Raw genomic sequence first — 18,953 nt, forward strand, 5'->3', positions numbered from 1 at the left:
ATAATGAACAAATAATGGCAACGTATCGTGATCAGATCGACACTCAAAGCCAGGTAATATCATGTCAAATTATATATACGCGTGTAAATATATTGAACTAATGATTTACTACTGATGTAGATCTAGGAAGCCCTCTGAACAGCCTGTAATGTTGAGGTAAGTCATTTCATCTCACTGAAATGGTAAAAACCAGTGTTAGGACATGGTGAAGCTATGAAATGCTATAATGATCCATTAACCAAGCCTAGGATGACACCTAAAGCTAATGAACTTGTCTGCCAACTTACATTGTAAGTGTCCGATTGCTGATGCCAATGATCGTACGAAACAAGCGGAATCCGCAGTACGAGGACCGTGATCGGAAGAAAATGCGAATTGGTCGGCCATAGGTTTGTGTTTCTCCATTTTGATCATGTCCTACTAATACTAATTAAGTTGAGTGCAAGGGGGGTAATGCTACAATGTTGAAATGAACTTGACATACATACATATATATTCCATTTTGATTGGTTGTAGGTTTTGTCTACCAGGAGGAGAAAAGTTCAAATGAAAAGTTTTGGGAATTCTAAAAGAAAGGAAGGGAACTTTGAAGCCATCCACATGGATTCAAAATGCTTTGTATGGTCTGATGATATATATGGGTTGTGTGACGTTGTGCTTTTATTTGGAACCATTTGTTTGGTGTTGGATATGTTGAAAGTGTGGACTAGAAATTACTTCCCACTTCAGATGTAATTGGTTTTGTATGTGCATACACATAGAAAAGCTAGGAAATTATTTTTAGGGGCAGATATGAATCGTTATACTTAGATATAATTTTATAAATTTTAAAAAGGTAAAATGTCAAAATTACCATTTTTGGGGCAAGGCGACGGCGTCATTGTGTCTTTGCCCCGTTGTATGCATTGTGATATATTTGTAGGTGTTTATGTATGTTTGAGGGCTACACATTAAGTTTCATTGTCTAACATACGTAAATTTTGCTTGGCATAGGCAAATCCAAAAACACTACAAAACAGAAGGAGTAAAGTAACATTTAGCCATTGAATTTGGTAATTATTTTAATTTAGTCTCTAGATTTTTTTAGACCACATTAGTCCTTGACAATTTTTCCTAGTTTTAGTCAATATGATAATGTGACATAATTCAAAGTATCATGTCATCAAATGGACCAAACTTGGAAAAAAAATATCAAATTTAGGGAGTAATATGGACCTAAATTAGTTTAGGGACTAATTTAGAAAGAAAATTATCACATTCAGAGATTAAGGGTGTGTTTGATAAACTTTTAAAAATTTTCATTTAATAATTTAAATGTGTTGATAATCATTTTAATTTTTATTTAATATAAAATTTCAACAAAAAAAGTGTTAAATAATGTAAGTAGATAGGTAACTATTTATCAGAAAATATTATGTTGATTTTATTTATAAAAAAATTAAAATAAATTATATTTTTTTAAAGTGAGATATTAAAATTAACATATTAACTTTTATCCAAAACTATCCAAAATAATATAAAATATTATATTAACAAGATTACAAAATAATAAATAGTCTTTAAAAATTAATATTTATATAAATTTAGCACTTATAAAATTTAGCAATAAAAATTTAATATTACATACATAAATTTTCAATTTATCAAACAACCCCTAAATATTACATTATCCAAACAAAAATGTGGCCTAAGGACATATGTTTAAGGCATTAATCCCCATCCAACAAAATTAAAATTCACTTGCTTACTTTCTTATGCAAAATGTGTTATTGTTATTATTATTATTAAATATTGTAGAAATGAGGGATAATTGGTTTGTTAACAGAAATTATGGTTAAAATAGTTCTTGGAACTATGGTCATAGTTTTAACCACAAAAACAAAAGTGTAAAAATTGTAAAGATGAACATCGAGATTGTTTACACAGTTCGGCTTCGATTTAAGTTTGCAATCATTATCTTTCTCACGGTACAACCAATAATTTAAGTCCTAACATCAATCTAATTACACCCGTTAAATTTTAAATATATATATTTAGGTGGTGGTGTTGTGTCAGGTGGTACCAATGATATTTAAAAAAAAAAACAGTTCTAGAAAGAGTATTTTGAAAATTTGGTCATTGTTTTAGAAGATTTGGAACAGCAAAAGTCAATTAGATGGATGATATCTTTTTTTTGGTCTCGAAATCGGCAAGAAAGGTCATCACAAACGACAACGTTAGTGGCTATTGAGTACAATTATTAGAGTTTTTAACGAATAAGAAGGAAAATAAGTAAAATAAAATAAAATAAAATAAATTACAAAAATAGTCAATTTTGTTTGTCTCATATTACATTTTAGTTACTTATGTTTGAAATGTTATATTTTAATCACTTATGTTATCATTTTATTACGAAGTAGTCACTTTATCATGACTCAAAATGTAAATTTAAAGGAAAAAATTTAAAAATAATTTTAATGGGAATTTTAAAGTTTGTGATAAATGGGGTTATTTTGATAATTGTTTGATTAAGTTAATATATTATTATTATTATTCTGTCATATTTTTAGGTATATATTTTAAAAAAGTAACAATTTAATAATACACAAAGATAGTATAAACTAATAAACTAATATAATATTGATAATTAAAATTTTCTACTTATGGTAAGTTGTGGTAATTAAAACCAGATAGATTGGGTTTTTTAAGTTTAGAAAAAAAATCATGTTTGATAAAAATAAAATATTATTTTCTATAAAATATTTAAATCAGTTTTAGTTTTAAAATATATTTAAATCAGTGTATTAATATATTAAAGTAAATAAAGGCATGCAAAGAGGAGACACCAAATTTACGTGGAAAACCCTTCTGAATATAGAAGGGAAAAAAAACCACGGGAAAATGCCATCACTAAAATTCATATGTGGTGTGGAGTTACATTGAAGACATTTACATCAACTCTAATCGGAGTTCAAGAAGTTGTCCAGTTCTTGCAATGTAAGGTAAAGATTGGCGTTGACATCCTCACGAGCTTCTTCCTAAATATGCAAATCAATGCCAATTGTTTGGTTTGAGAATCAAATATATAATGTATATATATAAGCATGCATGAACAAGGTTATGAATATATAAGCTAAATCATAAACATGTAAAAACATAAAATGAAAATAGAGCAAGGTTTAGGCAGGTACCAGATGGTGAGAATTATAATAAGGCACTCCAAGATTGCCACCAACACCTGCCGACGTCCAAGGGTTTGGTTGTTGGTTTAAGCATGCATTGAAGGGTGGTAACGGTGACAAGCCTCCTGCTTCTGGAGCCATATACTCAAATGCCTGATTCCCCATGGGCACGAAAGCAAAATCATTTGTTGAAGTCGACGGCACCTCCATCAACTTACGTTTCTTGTTCTTGTTGATTTCTCCTTCACATTCTTCGTAATCCGGGCTCACAACAGCAGCATCCTTATTCTTAATCTCACAGATAACGAAATCACTCAAACCAAGAGCTTCTTGGTCTTTCAAGGAGAACTCATGCATGATCCATTGACCATTTGATTTCTGGTTTTTCTTGCGGCTGTACTTGAAGTATTTATCATAACCTATGACTTCGCCGCCGTCCGAGTTCTTCACTTCTTTGATATATTGTTGGAGCCAACATCCATCTCCCGCGGTTCTTTCGATTCTTGACTTGCTCTTTTTCTTCAACTTCGTGATAACCCAGAGAGACTCTGCCGAATCTTGGTCGAAAATATTCCAAGGCTCGCGATTTGCGCCATAAATATCCAACTCCTTCATCACACCAGAAGGTATGGGATCGCCCTTGATGAATGGTTGAAGGTAATCACAAATGATTTCTTCTTTGGTGGGAAGAAATCGAAACCCTACAGGAATCTCAAGCTTCGGTCTATGTTGCGCGGAAGCGTGTGAAAGAGTAAAATTATTGTACTGAAAAATCACACTAAGTTCAATTCCCAGGAAAGAGAGGTGGATCACGAGGATCGCTTACATACCAGATCTTTCCTAGCCAGAATATCCCTCTATCGTAATTTAATAGCACAATAAATCACTACAATGACACTTGCAAAATATGCAGAACAAAAATAAAGAACACTAGAATTTTAACGAGGTTCAGCAAATTTTGCCTACGTCCTCGGGCACTACCAAATATATTTCACTCCAAAAATACAAGTGAAAGTTTACAAATAGGGAGAGAGAACAATTGCCTTAAGTAGAGAATGGCAAGTGTGGGATGAAGAAAGTAAGAAATGGTTAGGCCTATTTATAGTTGAGGTTTAAGGATCAACTTGCAATGTCCCTATACAATTAGGGACCAAAATTGCAATTATCCCATGCCAACTAATCTTACTTTCTACTTTCGGTACCTTTCGGTGCCAACTTTCTGCCACTATTCATCTTTGAAAAGTCAAAGATTGTAGGTATCCAATAATCTCCACCTTGAAGATTTGATTAGGATAATCTTATCTTCACACAATTCTTTCTACCTTTGACAACAATACTTGATAGTGCCTTCTTCAACTGTTAAACTTGCAGGATATTGATCAAGTTCAAACAATGTTCGAACTTGGTTGTTGTTACCACCTTGGTCATCATATCTGCGGGATTATCTGCAGTCTTGATCTTCTGAAGACAAATTTTCCCCTCTTCAATAATTTCCCGCACAAAATGGAATCGTACGTCGATATGTTTTGTACGTGCATGATAGACTTGATTCTTTGCTAAATGAATAGTACTTTGACTATCACAATACACGTTAATATGCTCCTGAACCAACCCCAAGGTTTTAGCCATACCTTGTAACCAAATAGCCTCCTTTACAGCCTCTGTTACAGCCATGTATTCGACTTCTGTGGTTGACAATGCAACTGTAGACTGTAGTGTAGACTTCCAACTTATTGGTCCTCCAGCAAGTGTAAACACATAACCGGTGGTTGATCTTCGCTTGTCCAAATCACCGGCATAGTCAGAATCAACGTACCCAATAACACCTTTACCAAGTGTATTATCCTGCTTGAACAGTAATCCAACATCCACGGTCTTCTGAATATACCGTAGAATCCATTTCACAGCTTGCCAATGTCCTTTTCCAGGATTATGCATATACCTGCTCACTATACTAACTGCCTGTGAAATGTCGGGTCTTGTACACACCATTGCATACATCAAGCTACCCACTGCATTAGAATACGGAACTTGCAACATGTATTCTCGTTCCGTATTCGTCGAAGGAGATAGTTGTGCAGAAAGCTTGAAATGAGAAGCCAACGGGGTACTTACAGGTTTGGTCTGCTCGTTCATGCCAAACTGCTGTAGTACTTTCTTCAAATACTGCTTCTGAGACAAGCTAACTCTGCCATGAGCTCTATCTCTACATATTTCCATGCCGAGAATCTTTTTAGCTTCTCCTAGATCTTTCATCTCAAACTCGAGATTGAGTTGAGTCCTCAATCTTTCAATCTCAACTTTGCTCTTAGATGCTATTAGCATATCATCAACATATAAGAGCAAGTATATAAAAGTTCCTTCTTGTAGCTTCTGAAAATACACGCAATGATCAAATTTACTTCTTGTGTACCTTTGCCCTTTCATGAACTGATCAAATCGCTTGTACCACTGCCTCGGAGATTGCTTCAATCCATAAAGCGACTTTGTCAGTTTGCAAACCCAATTTTCTTTTCCAGCAACCTTGAATCCATCTGGCTGAGTCATATAGATTTCCTCTTCCAAATCACCGTGTAAAAACGCGGTCTTCACATCAAGCTGAACTAGTTCAAGATCATATTGCGCAACCAAGGCTAGCAAAATCCGAATAGACGAATGCTTCACAACTGGAGAAAACACTTCATTGTAGTCTATTCCTTCTTTCTGAGCGTAACCCTTTGCTACCAATCTAGCCTTGTATCGAATTTCATTTTTACCAGGAAATCCTTCCTTCTTTGCATATACCCATTTGCATCCAATTGCCTTCTTTCCCTTGGGCAGTCTCACCAACTCCCAAGTCCTATTTTATGAAGAGACTGCATTTCTTCATTCATAGCTTGCTTCCACTTTACACCATCAGAGTTACTTATTGCTTCTGTGTAAGTGGAAGGAACATCATCATCTGCAATTGGAAGTGCATAGGCCACCATATCGTCAAAGCGAGCAGGCTTACGAATCTCTCTTCTTGGCCTCCTATATGCAATTGAATCTTGTTGCTGTAGAAGTTCTTGGGTTGAAACTTCTTCATCATTTGTTCTTTCAATATTAGCTGGATCATCATTAACCTTTTCAAACTCCACCTGCTGCAAAGTACTACTGGTTTTGTCATCCTTTTGTGAATCCTCGTTCTTCATCATGGTGATTCATCAAAGTTACATCTCTACTGAAAACAATCTTCCTTGTATCAGGACACCAGAGACGGTATCCTTTTACACCACCAGTTATACCCATGAATAATGCTTTCTTTGCTCTTGGGTCTAACTTAGATTCTTTTACATGATAATATGCAGTGGAACCAAAAACATGTAAAGAATCATAATCAGTAGCAGGTTTACCAGTCCACATCTCCATAGGAGTTTTTCCATTTATTGCAGCTGATGGCAATCGGTTAATTAGATGGCACGCATATGTAACTGCCCCAGCCCAAAATTCCTTGCCCAATCCAGCATTGGACAACATACATCGAACTTTCTCCAGTATAGTCCGATTTATGCGTTCTGTCACCCCATTCTGCTGTGGTGTATCTCGAACAGTGAAGTGTCGCACAATGCCCTCATCTTGACATACTTGTAGAAATGGATCATTTTTGTACTTAGTACCATTATCTGATCGAAGTCGTTTGACCTTTCGACCTGTCTGAGTCTCCACCATCTTCTTCCACTTCAGAAATGCATCCAAAACTTCATTTTTTCTTTTCATTAGATACACCCATACTTTTCTTGAATAATCATCAAGAAAAGTGACAAAATAGTGCATACCTCCCAAAGAAGCCACTTTGGTAGGTCCCCACACATCACTGTGAACATAGTCCAGAATTCCTTTCGTATTGTGAATTGCTGAACCAAATTTTACCCTCGTCTGCTTGCCCAGAACACAATGTTCACAGAATTCCAATTTGCAAGAATTTGCACCTTTCAACAAGCCTTGCTTCGCCAAAGTCTGCAAAGTTTTTCACCAGCATGTCCCAATCGCCTATGCCATAACCTGGTAGCCTCTGAATCTGCATCTTTCGCAGAAGCTGTTGATGTTGATCCAATAACTGTACTTCCATTTAAATAGTACAAGTTATTTCTTCTAGTGCCTTTCATCACCGTCAATACCCCAGCTACTACCTTTAGAATCCATCTCTCAAAGTGATTGTGAGCCCTTTAGATTCTAGGGCCCCTAATGAGATGAGATTTTTCTTCAAGCTGGGTACATAGCGAACATCTGTCAGAACTTGGATTGAGCCGTCATGGTTCTTCAATTTGATTGTACCTACACCCATTTCTTACAGGCACTATCATTCCCATAAAAACAACTCACCTTCTAGTCTTCAAGACTAGAAAACCAGTCCTTATTAGGACACATATGGTAAGTACATCCCGAATCCAATATCCACTCATCCGTTTGACATGCCATTGCCATCCAACCAAGCTAAAGTCTGACTCCTCATCATGCTCCGCTACACATGCATTAGAAATAGACTTGCCCTTTTGTAACTTAGGACAATTCTTTTTCCAATGCCCTTTCTCACGACAAAAGGCACATTCATCTTTGGCGGGTCTCCCTTTGGACTTACCCCTTCTACCAGGTTTGCTGCTGTGTGAACGACCTCTTACTGTTAAGACTTCTGCAGTTGTATCTCTGTGATCTCTTTTATCTTTCTTTCGAGTCTCAGATCTATACAACCACTACAGACTGCATCAAATGTGATTGAATCTTTCCCATGAAGTAATGTGGTGGTAAGATGATCATATTCATCAGGAAGGGAATTCAACAACAATAATGCCTTGTCTTCATCTTCAAATTTCTCATCCAAATTTAGCAAGTCTGCTAAAATTTTATTGAATGAGTTCACATGGTCATTCATCGACATACCAGGTGCATACGTGAACCAAAAAAGTTTCTTTTTCATATAAAGCCTATTTTCAAGACTTTTCGTTAGAAACTTTTCTTCCAATGTATCCCACAGCTTCTTCGCTGATGTCTCCCTCATGACGGAGTACTTCTGCTCTTTGGCCAAACATAGGCGGATTGTACCACACGCCTGTCTATTGATCTTGGCCCACTCCTTGTCATCCATCTTGTCAGGTTTTTCTTCAAGGGTATATCCAGCTCTTGCTGACATAAGACATCTAGGATCTCACACTGCCACATACCAAAATTATTGGTACCGTCAAATTTCTCTACTTCAAATTTTGCATTTGTCACAGTAGTCCTTGCTGATGACGATGCTGCTGCCATTTTTCTCCTCAATCCCAACTACTGTATACGTGAACAGTACCGTATACGTGAATAGTGCCGTATACGTGAATAGTACTATATACGTGAATAGTGCCGTATACGTGAATATATACTATAGTGATTATAAAGTACTGTAAACGTCGTATTCCCCAAGTACGAACCTGGCTCTGGTACCAATTGTTGCGCGGAAGCGTGTGAAAGAGAAAATTATTGTACTGAAAAATCACACTAAGTTCAATTCCCAGGAAAGAGAGGTGGATCACGAGGATCGCTTACATACCAGATCTTTCCTAGCTAGAATATCCTCTATCGTAATTTAATAGCACAATAAATCACTACAATGACACTTGCAAAATATGCAGAACAAAAATAAGAACACTAGAATTTTAACGAGGTTCACAAATTTGCCTACGTCCTCGGGCACTACCAAATATATTTCACTCCAAAAATACAAGTGAAAGTTTACAAATAGGGAGAGAGAACAATTGCCTTAAGTAGAGAATGGCAAGTGTGGGATGAAGAAAGTAAGAAATGGTTAGGCCTATTTATAGTTGAGGTTTAAGGATCAACTTGCAATGTCCCTATACAATTAGGGACCAAAATTGCAATTATCTCATGCCAACCAATCTTACTTTCTACTTTCGGTGCCTTTCGGTGCCAACTTTCTGCCACTATTCATCTTGAAAGTCAAGATGTAGGTATCCATAACCACAACTTAGGTTTCATTCTCGTTATTTGGTATGATGATTCTTCTTTTGTCTGTTCAATGTTCATCAGTCAATAATCTCATACACTACCTTACATGTTTTGGATCACATTAACAGTTTGTACTTATACTTTTTATAATTAAGATTGTTTTGCGAAGGAGAGTTACTTAGAGGAATATGTGATTGTGATGTTTTATTTTCCCTGTATATGTATTGTTCAAAAATTGTCAAAGGGGAAGATTGTCGACACATTTGAAGGCAAGGTTAATTATGAGGCTGTTTCTGTGGCTGAACCAGTGGCCACAACTTCAGGCAATGTTTCATTGCCAAGCTTGCCTATTTTTCAAAGTTAACAGATTTTAGAAAAAAAAAGTATTGAACTACATGTTGTGGAATTATTTGGACAAATTAGAACCCCTAACATGAAGACCAATTGAGTTGAAATTGAAGACTTGAAAATTGATTTCTTGCGGATTAAGTTAAGTCACTTGCTGAACTAGTAAAATCACTTTTTATAGTTGAAAACATTGGATCACATCAGGACTCTTATGAAAATATTATCTTATGCTGATTTTAGCTTTACTTTATAGAAAATTGATTAGATTATAACTCTTATGTAAGTAAAACTTAAGTAGTATATAAACTTAAGTTTTGTTTAGGTTGATGTGAATATAGAGAGTAACCAAGAGACCTAAAATTTGAAAGAGCACAAATTTATTCAAGTTAGGAATGCATATGTGCGTATTATTTTTGTAAGCAACCAAGAGTCTCTTGAGTTGCAAACTAAGCTTTCGAGGGGGAAGCTTAGTGGGAGATTGGTCTAATCTTTATACAATGGTGAAGTCGCTAAGTTTAGACCGTGTTAAAACTTAAATAATTGATTATACTAAGAGAAAGATAGTGAATCATTGTTCTAGGTAAGGCCCTGCTAAATTGAGGTTAAATTGCATAAGGAATCTCAGTGTTCATCTTTATCTTTTACACACTTTTGATTTTGTGATTGAAACTGTAGTATTTTAGCCCATAGTTTCTATTTTGCAAATAAGCACCCTCATTTCTATATCAACCAATTAAATTCTACAAAAAAACAAAATCTTTTCATCATACCGCAGTTGTAATTCAATATTTGTTATCGTCCGACCCGATTATATATTATCCGTAATCAACATCTTATTTTCTCATCCTTATTGCTAATTGATATTATTTTCTCAACAAAACAATATTTTCCTTCTTCATGTCGAAAGAAAGGGTTCAGCCACTGAACACAAGTTGTTTCAATTCTTTATTATTAATTAACAGACTAGTCATAATTAGGAGTGACCTTTCAAAAGGCTTAATAGCCATGAAGTCTTCCTCTTCGTTTATCTACCAAGTAACTTAATCCAATTAACAACCTTAATTAAAAGCTGAAAGGAATAGTTTGAGCAAAGCTTGTTACCTAATGCTTCACTTTAACAAAAGAAGTATTGTTAATATTGGTTAAAGAAAAAGTACATAACCAACACGTGACCCATATTTTATTCTTGATTAATGATACAATGAATTAAAACCCAAGTTGCAGCAAAGCAAAGCTTCGGTGATGAAAATAATAGGTTGGAGGAGAGCATTGAAATTGAAGCTAGGACTCGCCAATTAGAGTCGAGTGATGACCAATCGACAGCTAAAGAAATGACTTCATCAATTTGTTTTTTGGTGTTTTAGGTAGGACCAGACCAGGGTGGGTATCGCTTTTGGAGCTGTCTCTTGGCATGACGACATGAGAGATACTGGGGAAACATTAGTATTCCCTTTGATCTTATCTAAACATCTGGATGGATAAGACTGCTGAATCTTCTTCACATGTCAAACTACGGGTTTTAGTTTCGTTCCCATTGTTGCTTCCATAAATATGAATTTTATTAAATGAGTGCACTCTAAATATTTTTAAGCTTTTGATTCAGTTTAGTATCAACGAATTAACCGACACAAATTCAGAGCTCAAAACTATTTTTTCTATAAATTATTAATTATAGAGTATTTGTGTTATTTAATGTATCCCATTTTTCTTATAGAAGATTAAATAGTTTCAAACACAACTTTTAAAACTAGTATTCATTTAAATTTAAAATTATATATTTTTACAAACTTTTTCGACAACATAGTTTAATTATAAATAAACTATATAAATAATCACTCAACTATTAAAAACTTTTATTTTAGACACTTAAAATAAAATTTTATAATTTAAACACACACATTACATAATTTAATTATTTTGATCACTTTTATTAAAATCACAAATGGTAAGTTGACGTGACTATTAAAGAAAATCGATGTAGTAATAAATTTAGTTTTAAATTTTTACATATTATATTAATTTAGTCGTAATTTTAAAGAATTAATTTTTAAAATTTATAAATATTCTCAATTTAATCCTAATTCTAAAAGCTTCAAATATATATATAAAATGAATAAATATTAATATTAAATAAAAAAAAGTTGCCATGCGTTGCTAAATATATACCCGCTTGACTGATTAAACCAAGCTCTAGAATTTGCATTCAACTTGTTTTCTTCAAACTCTTTTACGGTAATTGGGCAAAAGGATCGGCCGTCAGGCGGCTTTGCAACACCAAAGTGTTGATATATACGAGGAAAATATCTACTTAAACAGACAAAAATGCATGGTATGATGCAACTTTCGTTGCTGTTTTCAAAGCGATTTCCCCAAGTCCAATTGATGAGAAGCGGAAAACTACACCATTCCAAGCCTTTTCACTGATGTTTATTTGATAAATTTGAATTTATATTTATTGGATACATTTTTTAAATCATAAATTAGACTTTTCTCTTCTTTTTTGGGTTAAAATTATGGTATTTATCGTCAATAGTTGTATCTAAACTTTTTTTTGTCACAAGTAGCACTTAACTAATTTTTTCAAGTTGATACATCTGTTAGTTCAATTGTTAGTCAGACCGTTAAATCTATTTTAAAAATGTCTTAACTCACAAATTAGTACTTAGATTATATTTTTTTCCCAAGTTGGTACTTTAATTATTCTTCCATTATTCATTTTTCATCAAAATGTTATATTCGTTGAGAAAAATTCTTGCCTCACTGATTGACTTGCGAACCAGTGTAGACTGATTGAACCAAACTTAAAAAATCAGTTGAACCGATTTTTCTATTTTTTTAAATATTTATTTTTATTTTTATGAATTTTTATATAATTTATTTGATTAAATTGAGTGAACAGATCAAGTCGGGAATTGGTGGCCTGACTGGTTTGACCATCAGTCTAGTTTTGAAGAAACAAAAAAAAAAATCTAAGAGAAAATAATATTTTTTGTCTTGTTTGCTACATGTCAATTTTTATTTGATTATTTTTTTAAAAAAAAGTCTTATAAGCAACAATCGATTGAATTAATAAAAGTATCAATTTAGAAAAAATAATTTAGGTACCAATTATGATAAAAAAATATTTAGGTACCAAAATAAGAAAAAAATGTATAATTTAAATATCAGTTTATTGGTTAATCTTTTTTAAAAGGAATAGATTTAATTCACGAAAATACCGACTTAAAGAAAAAAAAGTAATCTAGGTATCATTTGAAAAAGAATAGATATGAAGATTAGAAAAATAGCCAACCGCTTGGATTTGGCCCAATTTAGATGTAAAGTGATATGGTGGATTCAATTATTTACGTTCCAAGAGGCATTCAATCATTGGGATATTGGAGCAATGTAGGCTCTGTTGGTTTTACATTAAGCAGCCTACTTTATAACTATAATGCTAAGTCTGGTTCAAAATCTTCCCCATCCATTGTTATTGTGAAAACTCAGACATCACGATTACAGATTATGATTTTTATAAAATTTAAATTTCTAAATTAACGGATGTGAGTGTGGACCTTGTTTTGTACTTGTTGACTGTTTCAGGCATCCGGTCATGGTTATACCTCCACCATCTAAGGTGATCGGTTTCTATTTTGATAGGTCTCACCATTCATTAGTGTATTTGAGTTGCATCCGTATAATTTTTTCATTTTAATCGTATATAAAATTATGATGTTTCTAAAAGCCCGATTGCGTTGAGAACATCCTCTGAACTATGTGAGCTTTTAGAAAGGCAGCCTAATAGATCGTGCAGCCAATTTAACACCATGGATTTTGACAAATTCAACAACACACCTTATTACTTTGTTTAAAGAAGAAGAAGAAACACTCTTCCCCAAGTAATTGGTTTTGATCTTCCTATATTTGGCAAATACACTTGCTTGTTTCCACATTTTTGGTTTGCTCCATGCGTGCCACTAATGCATAACATTTAAAACAGAAAATTTCCCAAATAGTTCAACTGCAATGCTTTCTAATTTCAATTGATAATGATTGAAATATGATGAGCAGCTAAAGGCGGTGTCAGTTTGAGAAGGATGTTTCGTTTTTGCTCATCATCTTCTTTGGTTTCAAATTACAGCCCCACCAATACCTGCAGACAGACCTATATGCTCAAAACCACCCACATGATTTTTGTCTTAACCATTGTCATTGTTATGATGGCCTTTCTGTAGAGCGGTTAAAATTTACATGCATTAGATTACTTTTGACCGGCAACAGTACATGACAATTACCTACCTAGACGCACCTTCCCCCACTTCCCACGTGCATTCACCAACGTAAGCAATACACAAATTTACATCAAACTAAAAAACTGAATTGAGTCCCAAATATGAAAAAAGAAGGAAACTTCTTTCATACACTATCCTCGGCATCTTCTCAAGACACGATTTCTACAAAACATTCTTTCTTCTGGATCGACAATAAAGATATATATATATATTAGACCTGCACCGTCCAGTAGACTGTGCAGATTATAACTTCTCCTTTGCATTACATGCAAGCACCACCCGTTTTGTGATAAGGAAAACGACAGCAGTCTCATTACATATTTATATAGAGAGAGTTCTATAGAAGGAAAACGGCAGCACAATCTCATTACTATAGAGGTTGCTGCATTGTCACGACTATGGGACTAGTGACATTGTGCTTCCCATCAGACCACACAATTGAACCGCTTTTCATGTTAGTGCTTCCAGGAGCGAGCTTCACTGCCGTGGCCTCCACTCTTACAAGGAAATTCAATTTCTGGCCTCCCCTCCTAAAAACAAGTTGCTTTGGTTCTACCGTCACCAGTGTGCCACTAGGCGGCCTGACTGTAACTTTGTACACTGAATTTGGGTCCCCAACATTAGTCACTTGCCTAATGAAATGTGTCGACATCGTGTGCTTGCCATATTGTTGGAAAACAGCAGAAAATGATGGGTAATTAAGATTCCCAACATGGCCAGCTCTTTTTGCCCCACTGCAATCTGCATTCCTCCTGGTGATCACTTGAATGTTGTTAATCGTATAGTTTGAATTGCACAAGAAGTCCACGTAATCCATCCGAGTTATATCGTAAACCAGACCAGGATTCATAGCCTTTGTGGGGTGAACATGACCTGATCCAAAATCCAAAACTGTTGAAGTATTCCCGTTGGATTCATCAACCATAGTTTCCCCACGGTTATCAACTGTGTAAGCAGTGGTCATGAGGGCAGACTTAATGGCTGCAGGGCTCCAATCAGGATGAGCTGCCTTCAACAAAGCAGCCAATCCTGAAACATGAGGGCAAGCCATTGAAGTGCCTGAAAGAATATTAAACTCTGTCCTTCGGTTATCTGATGGAATCCCAGCAGGACCAACTTTATCAGGCCAGGCAGCAAGGATGTTCAATCCAGGAGCAATCACATCAGGCTTTAAAATTTCTGGGGTCTCGGGATTAGGCCCTCGAGCTGAAATGAGGCCACAACAGGAGCTGGCCTCACACCTAACCGAGTCCCTTTAAAGAGAATAGTGGCAGTGGCTGATGATTTGGACTTCGATGCGGAATCAATGTATTGTCTAATCTCATCTGCATTTGATGCACCAACAGCAGTAGCTGGCAACACATGGCAATCGACAACTAGGCCTTCACCGTCGAAAACCCCATTAGCCAAAATCATTCCAACCCCTCCAGCTTTCTTGACAACTTCCCCTTTGGCAGCCCTGGAATTAATCCCTCTATCACACAAAACGATTTTGCCTTTCACGAAGTCGGGATCCAAAGAACCTTCCAAACACAAAGAAGAAGAATACCCATCACCACCACCGGATCCGGCATAAACCAACGGGTACATCCGACCCGGAGACAAGCCCCGCCCATTGTACACCCCGGCTCCAGTCACAACTTTCCCATTTCCAAGCTTAACATCAGCAGGAAAATCCCGATCAATCGTCCCAGCACCAACGGTAGCCACCCATGGAGCCACATTGGTAACAGTCAGTCCACCAGGACCTCCATTGCCAGCAGAGGCCGACACAAAAATCCCTTTCTCAGCAGCACCGTAAGCACCAATCGCAATGGCGTCAAGATAATAAGGCACCACAGCACCACCAACACTCAACGAAATCACATCAACGCCATCAGCCACGGCGGAATCAAAGGCGGCGAGAATATCAGAGTCATAACAACCAGCATTCCAGCATACTTTGTAAGCTGCAAGCCTTGCCTTAGGTGCCATCCCTGCAGCCACTCCTTTAGCATAACCTAATGTAGAAGCTGGAAACACATACCTTCCAGCGGCAATGGAAGCAGTGTGGGTCCCGTGGCCGTCCGAGTCTCGTGGGGAACGAAACTCCGAGGTCTCATTCATTTTGCCGTTACTTGCTTCGTAACCACTGCAAAAATACCTTGCTCCAATAAGCTTTTTATTACAAGAATTGGAGCCGAAATCATTTGTCGTAACACATTGGCCTTTCCATTTAGAATTAATAGGACCCAAGTTACGGTCGTTGAAGCTTTGACGCTCGGGCCAAATACCCGTGTCGATGACTCCGATAACAAGATCCGACCCAAAGTCGGATTCTTTCAAAAGGCCAGCACTGTCGGTGGTTTTGAGACCTAAGAAGAGAGGAGAACGCGTGGTTTGCAAGTGCCGGACTTGTTCGGGTATGACGGCGATGAAATGGGGAAGCGTTTGAAGCTTGAGGGCTTCAGTCGGCGAAAGCTTAGCCGAGAAACCGTGGAAAACGCTGTCGTAGACGTGAAGAAGTTGGATAGGAGTTGATGGGAGAGAACAGAGGAAAGTGAAGATTCATACCAGTGCTTGTGAGTGGTGAAAACGGAAGGCTTGGCTTCGTTTTGGACTCTAACGATGAAAGTTTTCTGATCCACTCTGGAAGCTGAAGAAGCTAAAGAGAGAAGCGAAAGGAAAAAGAAAAGAAAGAACCCCATTTGGTGGGTGAAAGGTTGGAGCTTTGAGACCGTCCGTTAATGGAGAAGTGGGGAGAGTGAGGAAGGACCAAAAACTTACATAAAAAGGAGAGAGATTTGAACTGTGTGGCCGTTACTATGCAGAGTCCAGTAGGGCAAGCAGTGAGTAGAAGGAGAAACAGTAATGGCGGTGGGGTTTGGCTTTGCTGTGCTGTGGTGCTATGGTTGTTTTGTCGGTAAACTTCGACATTCCAATGTCCTTACTACAAAAACAATGACAAATCTTCATAATGCCATAGACGTTTTGAGATAAATCCGACAAAATTTTATTGATTTCTTGCCAAGAAAAATAAATTAATTTCATTATTTTCTATCACTATATTTTATTCAAAATCTTATTAAATAAGTCTAAATGGTTGTATTTTCTGAAAAGAAATTAAAATCAGATCCAAATAAAAATGTAATTAATAATGTTGCATTGTATTAAGAATGACCCGCATTTTACATGTCATCATATACTATGTTAACGTGACTTCACAGTCCCCTTATATTTCACCCACCTTGCTTGCTTGCTATTAATTAACTTTCAATATAAAATATACAAATTTTCTTCATAATTTTTATTTAGTAACGAAAACACAAGTTTGGTCCGTGACACTTGGTAGGTAAACTAATATATAATGTTAATTAATACCATTTCTAAAACCCTTTTTCCTTTTTTCTTCACTTTTGTTTTTCCCAACCGCGGTGTTAGTCCCCGTTACCTATTACTCGTCTTTTTCTTCCACCAATTCTTTCTTTATTTCTTTTTTTCATTCATTTCATGTGATTTTTCTCTTTTCGTTTTACAATTCTATTTTGTAGATATATTTACTGTCTTCACAAGTTGTAATAGATAAATGATGATGTCTGTCATCATGAAAATTCTATTGATTACCAATAATTTCTCTTGGAAAGCTCTCCGTCCATCTCATGATATGTTTCTGTTTTAAGAATATTTTAGAATAATAAATGATTTCATAACTCAATTTTAACTCATGTTTTCTTAAATTTTATATTTTTAAAATTTTTCATTGTTTAATAAATATTTGTTTTTAGAAGCTTTTGTCTGCTCATGTAGCACGTTTCTTAATCTTGCTTATGCATGTAGTCTTACTTTTACAAATGATTTTAAGATGGTTTTGTCGTTGTCCTTTCCAGTTTAGTAGATGCTCGGTTCTTTTGTTGTTTTTTTCCACCATCTTGAACCATTTGAGGTTGATTTTCTTATCGTATTAAATGCTTGCAATCACTCCAAATATATCGTGCTTGAGTTGTGACAAAATTAATTATCAACGTATTATAATATTCATTTAATTTTGAGACTGAAACATTTGTTGTGTAGATAGAGCTAACCACAAAAACTTATTATTTGCTTCTCCCAAATTGTATAATCCGAATGAATGAACGAATTTCTTTTATTTTACTAATAAACCTCACACTTTCCGATAACTATTAATTAAATTGCTTTCATATAGTAGCTTAAAGTTTTTGTTTTGGTTTTCCTCTTTAAAAGCTGATAGACATACGTGGGGAGATTATAGGTTACGCCTTGTTCATGCTACAGCCTGATACAGCAAATGTAATTTAAATATACTTTAACAAATCTGCACTTTTAAGATATTGATGAAATGAATCAAAATGTAGATGAATGTAAATATTTTGAAAATAAAAAAGAAAGGCAAGTGAGTGGATCCGGAATCATTGCTTTTATGCCTTTAATCAAAGGTCAGTGACAGTGTGATATCATAATGAAAAATACAAATATAATGAAACCAAAACTTTTTTGTTGCGTTATGAATTGAAATCTATGGATAGTTGAGGGAGTGGTGAAATGCACATTCTGTGAAGCACAGCACAGCACAGCACAGCCAAGGCATTGGGTGGGGACTCATCTGACTCTCTTCAGTGCACAAGACAAAGTTTCCATTATTTCAATATTTCTGATTTCAATTCCAACCCCACTTTTTCTATTTTATATGCCCTCTCTCTTTCCCATCTACAGTCATAATGAAATGCAAAAATTAATAAAGTGGCATTCCACGTGTTCACTTACTCTATATAACACCTTAAGTTTAGTCTTTTAATAAAGGTTTAATTACTGAGGATGTGGGTGTTTACCCAGTCCATGAGCTGAGTAGTGTTATTGATTTTGGATAAAGCATGTCGGCTACGTGCATCTTAATTGCCATAAACAAGGGATAAATGAGAGGCATTGAGGCCCCAATGGAATGCTAAAAACAATTTGAAACAAGGTTGAGAGAAGTGGGGTTTGGTAAACATCACATGCAAATGCAATTATTATTATTAACTTCAACATATTAGTGTAAAAAAGGGAGACGAATGTGGGTTATGGGCCTCAAGTCAAAAAGGGGTTTTGATATGAATCTAAATTAAAGCAACCTAAAAGCATTTCATAAGCTTATGATTAAGACAAATCTTGCTTTTCAATTTATATTATTTGCATGGTCATGGCCTTATCCCTAGAGCTACACCTTTTGAAATGA

General features: G+C 35.6%; 1 protein-coding gene and 1 pseudogene across 1 annotated transcript in view; both read right to left on the bottom strand.

Annotated features, from left to right (window-relative positions):
• LOC107958347 (protein LURP-one-related 11) overlaps positions 1 to 881 on the bottom strand; it is a 2,213-nt gene extending 1,332 nt beyond the window's left edge. The window contains exon 1 of the mRNA XM_041092648.1: positions 854 to 881. Within this exon, the coding sequence (XP_040948582.1) occupies positions 854 to 881 (28 nt within the window). The remainder of the gene's footprint in view (positions 1 to 853) is intronic.
• A 12,962-nt stretch (positions 882 to 13,843) lies between these two features.
• LOC107906037 (subtilisin-like protease SBT1.5) lies at positions 13,844 to 16,729 on the bottom strand (annotated as a pseudogene).
• Between the last annotated feature and the right edge of the window lie 2,224 nt (positions 16,730 to 18,953).

The sequence above is a fragment of the Gossypium hirsutum genome, chromosome D05, assembly GCF_007990345.1.
Source record: "Gossypium hirsutum isolate 1008001.06 chromosome D05, Gossypium_hirsutum_v2.1, whole genome shotgun sequence".
In the NCBI taxonomy this organism is placed as follows: domain Eukaryota; kingdom Viridiplantae; phylum Streptophyta; class Magnoliopsida; order Malvales; family Malvaceae; genus Gossypium; species Gossypium hirsutum.